The 13293-nt window shown below is 38.0% G+C and overlaps 2 protein-coding genes across 11 annotated transcripts in view; one reads left to right on the plus strand and one right to left on the minus strand.

Moving 5' to 3' along the window:
• The window catches only part of TTC23 (tetratricopeptide repeat domain 23), a 76420-nt gene extending 72123 nt beyond the window's left edge, over positions 1-4297 (minus strand). For 2 of the 5 annotated variants that reach the window (XR_012920088.1, XM_012764530.3), the window contains exon 1: positions 3966-4297. Coding sequence is in view for 2 of the 5 variants with exons in the window: in XM_012764530.3 (XP_012619984.1) it covers positions 3966-4068 (103 nt within the window). In the remaining 3 variants the exon portion in view is untranslated. The other 3 variants (XM_012764538.3, XM_012764534.3, XM_012764535.3) reach the window with 3 other exon arrangements.
• Positions 4298-4452: 155 nt separating this feature from the next.
• LRRC28 (leucine rich repeat containing 28) overlaps positions 4453-13293 on the plus strand; it is a 113087-nt gene continuing 104246 nt past the window's right edge. Inside the window, exons 1-2 of one of the 6 annotated variants that reach the window (XM_076004803.1) lie at positions 4453-4587; positions 8231-8458. In XM_076004803.1, the coding sequence (XP_075860918.1) occupies positions 8291-8458 (168 nt within the window). In that variant the 5' untranslated portion in view covers positions 4453-4587; positions 8231-8290. The remainder of the gene's footprint in view (positions 4588-8230; positions 8459-13293) is intronic. The other 5 variants (XM_076004802.1, XM_076004801.1, XM_012764541.2 and 2 more) reach the window with 5 other exon arrangements.

A 13293-nucleotide genomic window follows, 5' to 3' on the forward strand; every position in this document is an offset into this window, starting at 1 on the left:
TAGAGTTTAACCTTTGAAATATGACTCAGCAAATTCATTCCTAGGCATATATCCAAAAGAACTGAAAACATATGTTCACACAAAAACTTGTACCCATCTTCATAGCAGCATTATTCATAATGCTAAATACTATACTGTATTTACTATACAGGATAGTATTACTGTATTACTATACTGTATTAGTATACTGTACTGTATTACTATACAATTGCAATTAATACAATTAAATACTGGAATCAATCAAAATGTCTGACAACTGGTGAAGGGATAAATAAAACATGGTATCATCATGTTTGGCAAATAAAAAGGAATGTAGTATATAGAATACATACTACAACATAGATGAACCTCAAAAACATGCTAAGTAAAAGGAGCCAGATGTAAATGATCATATATTGTATCATTCCATTTATATGCCTATAAAAGGTAAATCTATAGAGACAGAAGTTAATGATTGTCTGGGGCTGGGAATAGGAGTCGGCAGTTGCCTACAAATGGAGACAAAGTATCTTTTTTAGGGTGATGGAAATTTTCTAAAACTGGAATGTGGTTGATGGTTGCACAACTCTGTAAATTTTCTAAAACAATCATTGAGTTGGATCTTTAAAACATGAGAATTTTATGGTATGTAAATTATACTTCATTAAAGCTGCTAAAAAATAGCTATGAAACCATAATGCAGCTTTATGTGTAATTCTGGTTTTATATATCTATGACAACCAAACTTTTATAAAATAGGGCAACCCTGATTCCCCAAGACAATGTGGCAGAGGCCCCATAAATCTTTTTGTTTTTAGACAGTCTTGCTCTGTCCCCCAGGCTAGAGCGCAGTGGTGTCATCACAGCTCACTGCAACTTCAAGTTCCTGAGCTTAAGCGGTCCTCCAGCCTCAGCCTCCTTAGTAGCTGAGATTAAGGGCCTGCACCATGATTCCATGCTAATTTTTCTATTTTTAGTAGGGAGAGGATCTCACTCTTGCTCAGGCTGATCTCAAACTACTGAGCTCAAGCAATCCTCCCACCTTGGCCTCCCAAAGTGCTAGGATTGCAAGGATGAGCCACTGTGCCCGGCCCCAAAAATCTTAATAAATAAACTCAATGATTTTGAAGACTACAAAGAAATGCATCAAGATTTATGTTATTTAACAATGGTAAAGTAAAGGTATTTGGATAAAATGCCTTAAGAGGCTTAGTTACCTCTGTATGCCAACATTTATAGTCTAACTGGAGTCCCTTAGCTTCTGGTCTCTGCCCTTGGAGTCATCTAAAGTTGCACTGTCAATTTTATCATCTTGAAATATTCCTTTCATAAGATGTTCCTCCTGTTCAAAACCCAGGTCACTCCTTAATTATGGCAATTTTGGCTCTTCATGTAACTTCTCATGCTTTTCTTTTTTCACCAAAATTCCCAAATGAACTTTCTGTTGCAGTCAGAGCCAACTCTTTCTTAGACTGCACATACTTGCTAATGACTCACTTACTGCCAGGGATGGCCCTTCCCTTCTTTTCTATCTGCAATTTGGCCCATTGCTCAGGCCTGAATTAGGTCATACCCATAATTTGTGAGGCCCTGCTTGAATAATTCAGCTGACACTGATCTGAGCTCCTGAATTACCTATGGTCTTTAACAGTCATTTGGGCATTAGGAACTGTGCAGATGTTTTAATTTAAATGTTCTGAGCCTCGCTTCTGAGCTAGAGTACAAGTATGAGCCTCCTGAGAGACTATATTAAATTATTTTATATCCCCATATATGGATTAACAGAGGCCACTCAAGAAATATTCTTGTTTATCAATATTTTCCTTAAGTTTTTTATTTTAGTTTAAATACAAAATACCATTTTGAAAATATAAATGCTGGATTTCTTTTCAGAGAATTTATCTGTATATTAATTATCTGTTAATTCTGCTTCAGATACCAATACTACATTTGCTTGGCCATTAGCAGACCTATGTCCCTGGATTTCCTAATCTACAAATATACACAAAGTTTGGGTCCAAAGCCAACTCTAACTTTCTCATAGCTTTTAACAGATGTATTGTCTGTTGTGCCTGGTGTGATAATTACAAACATACTCATTTCATTTAAAAGTTACCATATTATTAAATGTCCTTCTAAACCCATATTTAAGGAACAATAACAACAAAGCACAATTTTTTTACAGTAGAAAAGAATCTACAATTAATCTTGTAATCTTGCTTCCTTTACCTTTTAAAAATCCACCGATAATCTGGGGATGATGCTTTCCATCCTCACACTAAAGAGCAAAACACCCTCTGAAAACTCTTCTTCCTGCCACCCTTAGATTGTGCCTGTATTTTCTGTTTTTCCTTTAAAGCTTGCTCCTTTAAAACTAGCAAAAACCCGGAAAAGTTTCTTTAACTCTCAAGTCTCCAGCTACATCGTAAAATTCTTTGTCAGTTTACCCAGTCTGCTTGAGAGGTTCTCCGTTTCTTTTTCGAGCGAATTACACAGTTGTCTTGGCAGCCTGATTTGCCAGTTTGGCTCCCGCTGTATCAGTTCCGTGATTCTTTGTACAGACTGATAATAACGAAAAAGTGCAAAGTAGGGCAGGCCCAAACTAAATTACAGCAGCAACCGGTTCCTTACAAAACTATCAAGCAGAAGAATGAATGATAGAGCAATCACCAATAGGAAGTCGAGGAGAGTAATTTGTCGAAGTTTGCAACCCAATCCTTGGGAGCCAGAGGTGGGAATTTTAAAATGGGGTTGTCTTTTCCTTGGAATTTTCTTAAAGTGGTATTGCTGCCTGTTGATGTTAAAGTTTGTCAAAGATTATAGAATCAACAGCTTACATTAGAGGTTTTTCCCCCCTTTGTTTTAAGTGAGACAAAATGTGCAAACTGACTCTACAAATTGAGAGAATATCTAAGAGTGATCATAGGATACTATACTATCACGTATAATCACTTGGCAATTTTTGTGTCAATTTGGGGAGGGAGTATTTTAACATGATTCATTTTTCATGATCAAATATTACATGTTAAAGTAATGTATTAAAAACAGTATTTCCCTTGCTTAAAAAAAACCTGAAAACTAAGGCTGATCATTTTTTAAAAAATTATTCTTCTAACTAACGATAATCCTTGTGTGTGTGTGTGTGTGTGTGTGTGTGTGTGTGTGTGTGTGTGTGTGTGACTTCACCTACTGGCAGCAAATCTTACTATTTGGGATGATTTTTGTTTTTACACAAAATGTAGATTTCCTCATTTTCAATTCAACAAAAAATTTGAGTACCACAAATTCTTAGGTATTATGACACTATATAAAAGGCTTTAGAAATACATGACATATACTATGCTTCAGGAACACTTGAACATTAGATTTAATAAACAGATAATTGATATTTTATTATAACTCATACCTTGTTTTGGATTCGGTGTTATTTTTAATATAACTCTACTTTCTAGGTTATTCATCTCTAAGAGTAATGAAATAAGCTAATGTAAAACTAGCTCATTATAAAGTTAAGATTGCTTGACAGCCTCGAGCAAATTAATAATAGGCATCAAACTTCTCAAAGGACAAAAAACAACAGCAATTATAGTAGAGGAAAAATTTTTAAAGTCTTCATTTGACAAAGAAAGTTGCCCCATATTAATGAGCATGGTATTTTTTAAATATTGTCGAACAATGCTCAGATTTTTTTTTTTTAGCCAACGAAAAGCCCTCTTTGATGTCTCTTTCGCTGACATAGGACTTTTTGTTTTAAAGAAATATTTATTGATAACCTACTCAGTCATGCTAGGAACTGCCACAATATTTAACTAAGTTGTTTTTTGTCCTTTTTAGCAATCGTTTCTCACAATAGACCTTGGTTTGAAGGGCAGAGACTAGGTTACCTCCTCATCTTTGGAACCTATCAGTGCGTACAGTGAGCCCTCAAATCCGGTGCTTAGACTCATTATTTGTTAACTAACCTTGGGTACGTTACATAAACCTACCTACAGGCCTCGGTTTTTCACCCAGCAGACTAGTATTAACATAATAATTGTTCCAGTTTCGGGAATTGTTGTTAAGAGTTGTTAAATGTGATAATTTACGCATAGCTCTCAGAACGCTGCCTGGTACACATTAACATCGGATGTTATTGTTGTAACCCCTTAGCGTATGCACTGAACGAGAGCCCAAGTGCCTGAATGAATGTATGAATGAAAGAACAGGTCAGTAACTGGCAATTTCTCCGGTTGGAGCCAGATAAATTACCCCTTCAGGACGCTAAGCAAAAAGCCGCACTCTTGACATCAAGCTACCAGCCGTAGCCGAAAGCAAGATTAGAACCGTGGGCGGGGCCAGCCTAGAGGAAACAGCGATCTCAGCCAATAGGCACATCGCTTGGAAAACGAGCCTTTCGCCCCACCTATCATAAAACCGCGAGAACACGGGCGACTTATCGCGAGGTTTCGTCCTCATTTCCACGGCTCCCTCTTCCCCAGCTCCTAGTAGCGCGGGTTCCGCCCCGCCCCCAGAGTCCCGCCTCTCGCCCAGCGCCCCGCCCCGCCCACCGTCCCTCCGCTTGGGGTCCAGCGCCGCCTGCGCTCCGGAGCTGGCTCTGTCGGCGCCGAGGTGAGTACCGGAGTCGGCTGTATGGGGTGGTTCACTTGGCAAGGCCCCCTGGCCCGGCCCCCGGCGGGGATGCCCCACACCGGATTCCGCAGAAGCGTCCAGGCCGCTGCGAGTGGGACCACGGGGCTGTCTGGGCCTCGGGCCGCTGCGGCTCCTCCGTCCCTCCGCGGCCCGTGTCTCCTGGGACCGGAGAATCCCGGTATCGGCTCTGGGAATTCACTGCCACTGGGTCGCTGCTTCCTAACTGTAACGACCTTAGTGTGTGGCTAACTCAGGGAAAACGGCATGTGTTTTGCCCACGACTTGTGTCAGTGTTTCTTAGTAGAGTACTGAGAAAGTAGCCATTTACAAATTCTTCTAATGTACAGTTTGCAATTCTCTAATCTCCAGTGTTAGGAAATGAGAATGGGGAATTGAGTACAGGGAAGTCAGTCTAAGGGATTCCTTTCCTTTAAAACACTCTTGCTTAAAATGTGTGGAATTTACTTAAGATGGGAGGTGTTTTTGTTTGTGTGTCTGTTTTTAAAGTAATACGATAGATTAGTGTTCACCTGTCAGAAAACTCAGGGGTGCAGTTGTATACAGTTAATATTAAATACACCATTTGCTTTAACTGTAGATAGGAGGTATTAAAGTGAAATGAGGTAAGAAAATTATCCTGTTAAAAGGCTGTATATTTCCAATGAATGCATATTGGAAAACTGTGAGCATTGTTGATTATTGGCAGCTTTCGGATCTCATTTGTGTATATTTTATCTCCCAGCCTGCCATTGTAGCATTTTAACAGGGGTAATGATGTTTTTGAGGTAGCCAATCTCAGCCAGAATTTTCAGAAGGAAAGCAGTGCGGTTACGGTGATTTCTCTTACTGAATCTTCCTCCAGTGAATGTGGCTTTGGATATAGTTTTGCTTTACGAAGTAAGTCTTCTATTTGTATAAGCTTTGTCTACCATGTAAATGATAGGAAGAAGCACTGACCACATTGAAGTGCATTGAAAGGCTGCATTGTAGGGCAATGCACAGGCTTTGCAGTTAGTCCATCTGTGTTGGGATTCTGGTGAGTTACTGTCTGAGAAACTCAGTTTCCTCGTCTATAAAATGAGCTAAATAATGTCTATTACAATGCATAATTGTAAGGATTAGAGATCTTTATGGAATGCAGCAAGTTTATAGACTCTATAAGTAGTCTTGCATTAGGTAGATGAAAAATCAGCCTTGCAGTGTTATTCCACATGTCCTAATTTCATCCATTCATCAGCTGTTTGAGGGCATACTTTTAGATACTGTACTAGATGCAGGCATGCAAGTATGAAGAAAGCAGTAAAATCCTTACCCTCAAGATTTTGCAGGCTTTTGGTTAGATTGGCAGGAAACAGGTGCACTGATAAATACATAGATTATAGATTGTGAGGACTCTGATGAAAAAAAAACAAACAGCCGAGTTACTCTAAAAGAATACCAGGGGAATACTTTGGGATAGGGAAGTGATTTTTACATTGAAACCTGGAGGATAATGGGTCATTGCTTTCCAGGCTAAGAGGAGACCTGTAGGTACTGTGAAGAGTTTGGTAGTTTGAGGGATTAGAAGTGCCCGGGAGCTTGGTGAGAAGCCAGGGAAAGTGCTGGAGAAGTGGGTGAGGACAGATGGTGAGGAGCTCTGAAGGCCTGTTATGAGTTTGATTTTCTAAATAAGAAGCTTCTGGAGGGTTTATTTAGTAAGATGTGTGCCTGAGAGAGAGTGTGACATAGATTTACATTTTCAAAGGCTCACTGCTGTGTTTAATGTGTCAGAAGTGACTAGAGTGGACACAGGGAGACCAGCAATATAGCTGGCCAGGCAGGAGATGACAGTGGCTTGTGGTTTTGGCAGATGGAGAGATGTGGATGATTTGAGTTGTGTTTTGGAGATGGGAACCATTAGCCTTGTGATATATTAGAGGTGACAGGTGCATGACAGGATGGAATCATTCATGACTTCCAGCTTTCTGGCCTGAGCAGTGGGGTGGCTAGAGGTGTGCACCATTTACTAAGATCAGAAAAACTGGGGAGGTTTGGATTGGTAATGAAAGTCAGAAGCTTCCTTGAATGTATTAAGTTTGAGATGCTTGTGAGACATCTAACTGCTTCCAGTTTATTAGTTCAGTGAATAATTACCTAGAAAGTTTCACTTTCTGCACATAATCATTGATGTTATTGGTAGTGTAGTTCCCCTTGCTTTATAGATGAGAGAATGAAGATGTCAAAAGATTGGGTATCTTGCACAAAGTCACATAATTATGTGTCACAAAATAGGTGAGTAGGTAGAATAAATATGGAAAAATATTGGATTCTTATGTTGCATTGGGTATATTATTGACTATTTCATATTATTTGCTGTTTTATATAGCATGACAAGTGCTGTCTAATTAGCTAGAAATTAGAGTTTGGAAATAATAGAAAATAACCAAAAAGTTACTAAACCCTGTTTATTGAAAGCTTATGTTGTTATATTTTATGCTAAATTGGTATTAATTCCCAGTGAAATTGTTTTTTCTTAAGGAAAAAAAAAATTCCCTTTAAAAGGCACTTTTCAACAGAGAGTTTAGAAAAGGTGCCCAGGAAAACTGAGAGTAGAATCTTTGAGCAAAGCTCAACTTGTTTGTAGTTGTTTTAGCATTTCCTTAGTACCCTGTGGAGTCCTGTGAGTTAGTGTCTATAAAGAACCCAGGCTTTGAAATCCATAGAACCTGGCCTCAAACCCCCCTGCTTTTATCCCTTGTGAGCTGTTTGATCTTAGACAAATTATCGAAGCCCTAAGTTTGTTTCTTTTGTGTTAAGTGATGGTGAAGTTTGCTTCAGCTTTGTGCCAGGGGATAAGATGGCAAATGTTACTTCTCTTCCTACCCTTGTCAATTTTAGAGCTAGAAGAGAATTTAAAATAATCTGTCCTGGACTCAGGCCTTTAAACTAACACATTAGTTGCTATCTCCATTTTATATATTAGGCAACTGAGGCTCAGAGGGATTGTAATAGAATAATACGAGGTTCTTGTTTCTTAGTGCAGTGTTTCTTCATTCATTGAAATAATTTAAAATAATGAAACTGCATGGCCCTTTGCTAGTTCTAGTGGTCTGCAAAGCTTAAAAGGAAGAAAATAGATGAAAGAAAAAATTAGAATATAGGGCAATATTTAGATACCAGGATGTGAAGAAAATGAAACTCTTAGTGCTCTAGATATAAATAACATGCATTTTAGTATATTTTAATATTTTTGAAATACCTTAAGCTAAGTACAAAATGAAGTAGTTTGAAAAGGAAATGCTGTTTGCTGCATTTGGTTTTTAAGCTTTTCCTTTGGTTATGTGTTATAAAACTGGTTCCTGTTCTTTTAGACAAGGATTCCTATCTCAAGTCCAAAAACTATTTTTCCCATCAGGGCTTTTTCTAATAAGTAGTAAATACTGCTTAACCAGAGTATTTTTATTAAGTTATTATTCATTTAAATCTTTTAAATATGTGTGATGATTTTTGTTGTTATGAAAGAAAAATATAGGATTGATATATAGTTATCTTTTTAGTATGTGTAAGTAGTTCTATATGCTAACAGGCTTATATGGCTCGTAAGAAGTCTTATAATGATTAAATTTTCTTGTTTTCTTTATAGAAATGGACCAATTTTGACAAGATGTAGTGCTGCAGTGTGCCTAATGGGATATATTCAGTCATGGCATCCGAACTTTGTAAGACGATCTCTGTGGCAAGGCTGGAAAAGCATAAGAATTTATTCTTAAATTATAGGAATCTGCATCATTTTCCATTGGAGTTACTGAAAGATGAGGGACTGCAATATTTGGAAAGACTCTATATGAAAAGGAACTCCCTTACAACCTTGGTACAGTATTATATTACATTAAAAAGTCACTTATAAGTGTGGTTCTGACCAGGATGTATTTTATATATCCTAAGATATTAAGATGTTTATCCCCTTTTGTTATATATACAGACAAAATAAATACACAGGGGGTTCTCATTGGCTGTGAATTTGTCATCCAAGTCCCTAAAGGTATGAGGTTGCAGGAGGAATTGTGTAGGAAAGCAAAATACTCACTAATGTACCACTTACAAAATTAGTCCCCTTCGAAAACCCCTCTTAATTTTGTTTGTGTATCTATCCTGACTTGTCATTTCTTTCTGTGTTAAGCTCCCAAGGTGAATTTTGGATGTTACAGCACTCAACAAACCAGTTCAAACGTTAACAAGAGGCCAAGTGCAGTGGCTTACACCTATAATCCGAGCATTTTGGGAGGCTGAGGCCGGAGAATGGCTTCAGGTCAGGTGTTCAAGACAAGCCTGAGCAATATAGCAAGACCCCATCTCTACAAAAAATAAAAAAATTAGCTGAGTGTGATGGCATGTGCTTGTAGTCCCAGCTACTTGGGAGGCTGAGGCAGGAGGATTTCTTGAGCCCAGGAGTTTGAGGTTTCAGGGAGCTATGATGACACCACTGTACTCTAGCCTGGGCAATAGAGTGAGACCCTGTTTCAAAGTAAAAAAAAGTACACGAGAAACCAACAAGGTTGACTTTGAGTTATAGGCATTAAAAAGAGAATGATTTGAAGATTAAAGTATTAAGAGAGGCATTTGAGAAGCTTAATGCAACCTTTGAGTGTTTTCAAATCAAAATAAAACCTTTATGACTTCCCTGGGAGAATCAAATTATTTCGAATTGGGCTAACATACAATTGTTGGAAAAAATTGTTATTTTTCTAACAAAACATTTGATTCACTGTTTTTGTGTTTTAAGAATAAGCACGTAGTTTTCTAACTCAAATGTTAGTACATATAAGAGAAACTTATTTAAAAATGTTTTGAAGAGAATGTTCTAATCAAGCTTTTTATTCCCACTATTTAATATAAAAATTGGTCTCCATTTTAAATGGATTTACTTTGTATAGCTGTCACTTAACCTCATTTGAATCTCATTCTTGAATTCTAGTTCTTATTCATTTTAGATGATTTATGATGTCTTTTTTCTTTGTGAATTGACCTGTCCCTCATTTCCTTCTTTATATTGGACTTTCCTAAATGTCTGAGAAGTATATATCTTATTGGTTTTATATATATGCCATGTTTTCCTGGAAAAGTTTTATCTGTAAAATACCTACAGTGGGTAGAAAGCATTATGAAATTTGTTAATCTTTGCTGTGTCTGGAAGTAAATGGATATGTATCTTTCATTTATAGTGTTTGGCATACTGGTATATATATCTTGAGTGCCTAGTTAGATTTTTACATTAGATTTTTCAGTTTTTCAACTCGGAAAATCTATATAAAGTTCTATGAATCCTTTTTGCAAAATCATGCATAATGTGAAACTGTATATAAAGGTTTTTTTAACCCTTTAGAGAAGAAGTAGGATGAGAAATATTTTGTCAAGGATTAGAACCCAAACTGGGTGTGGTGGTGTACACCTGTAGTCCTAGCTGCTAGGGAAGTTGAGGCAGAAGAATAGCTTGAGCCCAGAAGTGTGAGGTTGCAATGAACTATGATCATGCCAGGGCACTCCAGCTGGGGTGACAAAGTGAGACCTTGTCTCTTTAAATAAAAAAGAATTAGAGCCCAGATTTTCCCATGTTTGTTATTTTAGTACAAATTTGTAAGTGGATTAACTATCAGTCATAGCCCACTGAGGTAGACTTTGCTCAAAGAAATTGACCTTTGCTTACAAAAGTTAAAATAAACTTTTGGTCTTATAGTTTCTCAGCTTCAATTTTCTGTTTATGTAAATATCTACTGTATAATTTAAATTGATCATAATAGCTCATAGCATATGTTTCAAGTTATGCTCTGCAACCTTCTTAATCATCAAAGATTAAATTATTGCATATGTTTGTAATGATAGATGTATGTATTTTATTTTAACTGATTTCTCTTAGCTAGAACATTTGATTCATGTGTATCAAAGAACTTTGTAAACTATAAAGGGCTTTATAGATACCAAGGGATGGTGAGAATTGTAGTAGTCATCCCAAAGCCATCCCATTCCACAATTATATTAGATATATACAGGAAATATTATATATCTCAGATACATTAGAAATATATAATATCTCAAACACATTATGGGTTAACTGGCCTTTTAGTTACTTATCTTTAACAAGCTTGGGAACCTGCCAGTCATTTCCATTTTCATGTTGTTTTATTGTTTCTTGTTATCATTGTTTTATTGTGTTAAATGCCTTCTCATATTCTCCTCCTCTGCTTCCTGACCCCTCAGCATCTGCAGCCTCTTGGTGGGAAGAGAAGTTGTCACAAGGCACAACTTCTATCCTCTCTATTTTGCCCTTCAAAATCGATTGCTATAGCACAGCAGGTTGTATTTGTAAAATGATTGTATGTCAAATGTTCAGAATTTGGGGAGTGCCCATATTTAGAACTAAAACACAGGAAAAAAAGCCTTTATATACACTTAAAAGAATAAAGTTTTTCATTTTTTAATTACAAAAATGATATATGACCTTATGTCAGACAACTTAAAGGAATATCTGGAAAGCAATTCTCTTCCTCTTCATCTAGTTTGTGGAGTAACCAACCAATGTTAATAGTTTGATTATATTCTTCTGTCTTAGTCCATTCTGGGTGCTGTAACAAAATACCATAAACTGAGTGGTTCATAAACAACAGAAATTTGTTTCTTACAGTTCTGGAGGCTAGGAGGTCCAAGATCGAGGTCCCAGCAGGCTTGGAATCTGCTGAGGGCTCTTTTCCTAGTTCATAGATAGCATCTTCTTGTTGTATCCTCACGTTGTGAAAGGGATGAGGGGTCTCTCTCCGGCCTCTTTTTTTCATGAGGGCTCTGCCCTCATGGTCTAATCACCTCCCAAAGGCCTCACCTTCTAATTCCATCACCTTGTGGGCGAGGATTTCAGCATGAATTTGGGGACGGGAGGACACACAAGCGAAGATATTATATTGGTGGGTAGACAAGGGTGGTGGCCATAGAAGAGATGTCAGGTGGTAAAAAAAAAAAAAGCCAGTGTTGGCCAATTCCAGTATTCCATTCCCCTAGCTACAGGGATTAGCCCATTCTGGAGATTGTAACTGGGACTTTTGGGGAAAAGGCACACTCTGTGGAGATTGCTAAATTGATAGCATCTAAACCTGAAGCTCCAGGTGGCTGTCTTGGCCAATGACCTGAGAATGAGGCAAGCAGAGAAGAAGCAGATCTGAGGAGTAAAGCAAGAAGGCTTCCTGATCATGTAATTTAAATATTAATACCTGGATCCAGTTTCCCTGGAATTAGATTTATCCCTGGACTTTTCCACATTTATTCATTTATTCATAATTCATTCATTTAACACATTTATGGAGCATTTATTATGTTGTAGTTACCTGAGTTGATATATTTTCTTTTTCTTCCTCCTCCTCCTCATTTTTGCTGAAACTATTATAGTTTGAAATGGTTTTTTCTTTTTCTTTTTGAGACAGAGTCGGCTCTGTCACCTGGGCTAGAGTGCAGTGGCGTCATCATAGCTCACTGCAACCTCAAACTCCTGTGCTCAAGCAATCTTCCTGCCTCAGCCTCCTGAGTGGCTGGGACTACAGGCTTATACCATGATGCCTGGCTGATTTTCTATTTTTAGTAGATATAGGTCTCACTCTTGCCCAGGCTGGTCTCGAACTCCTGACCTTAAGCGATCCTCCCGCCTTGGTGTCTCAGAGTGCCAGGATTGCAGATGTGAGCCATCATGCTGGCTGGTTTTTTTTCTTTTTCTTTGAGACCAAAGAATTTCTCAGTTTCAGGTTTGCGTAACTGTGTGGCTGGTGGTTTATTGAGTGAGGGAATATTAGAAGTGGACCAGGTTTGGGGAATAAAAGTATTCTCAGGACCTGTGAGGATTCTGAGCTAGATATGTATAAATGTGGGAATCTGTGCCATATCGATGATGATAGAAGCCAAGGGTAAGAATGAAATTACTTAAAAATTGAGAAGAAAATTCCTGTAAATTTCTACATTTGAAATTTGGGTATAAGAGATAAGAAGCAGCTGTCAAAGAGGTAGAAGAAAAGTCAAGAGTTTGATATTATGGGTAACCTTAGTGCATTGAGCAATCATACAGGTTTAGATTTTTGCCGGCTGGATGCAATATGAGTACAGGGAGACTATAGAGGTTTAGGATTTTGGCAAGAGTGATTAAAATGATGGGACATGAAATATGAGCTGGATTGGAGGTGAAGAAAGAAAAGAGGAGTGAGTGAACAGGGAGAATGGAGAGGGTCCAAAGGACCCCTTGATGTTGAAGAAATGTCCTGGGGATGATTGAGTAAGCCATCTGGGAGGTGGGGTACTGCGGTTATGGAGAGAGACTTTAATCACGGAGAAGTTTCTGATGATAGCAGGGTCTGGATGTGCTGGTGGAGGGGCAGCCCCCCATCAGTAACTGGGGTCTTTGTAAGAGGGAGAAGGAATATAACTTAGAAGCAGCATTCACTAGTTCTTAACTCTGAAGTTCATCAAGGGAAGAAATAGTAGTTGGAGCATTTGAGGACTGTAGTCCCAGGGTGGGTATTTCATTGGTAATGAAACTCAGGATTGAGGGGTAGCAGATCCAGATTCTAAGTGCTTAACCTCTTCGGACCTCACGTCCCCATTTATAAAATAAAAGGCTGCAGGAGACTTGGAGGAAAACAACAAGAACAAAAAATCTCAACCTGGAAGCAAGCAAAA

Source organism: Microcebus murinus, chromosome 7 (genome assembly GCF_040939455.1).
Source record: "Microcebus murinus isolate Inina chromosome 7, M.murinus_Inina_mat1.0, whole genome shotgun sequence".
Classification (NCBI taxonomy): Eukaryota; Metazoa; Chordata; class Mammalia; order Primates; family Cheirogaleidae; genus Microcebus; species Microcebus murinus.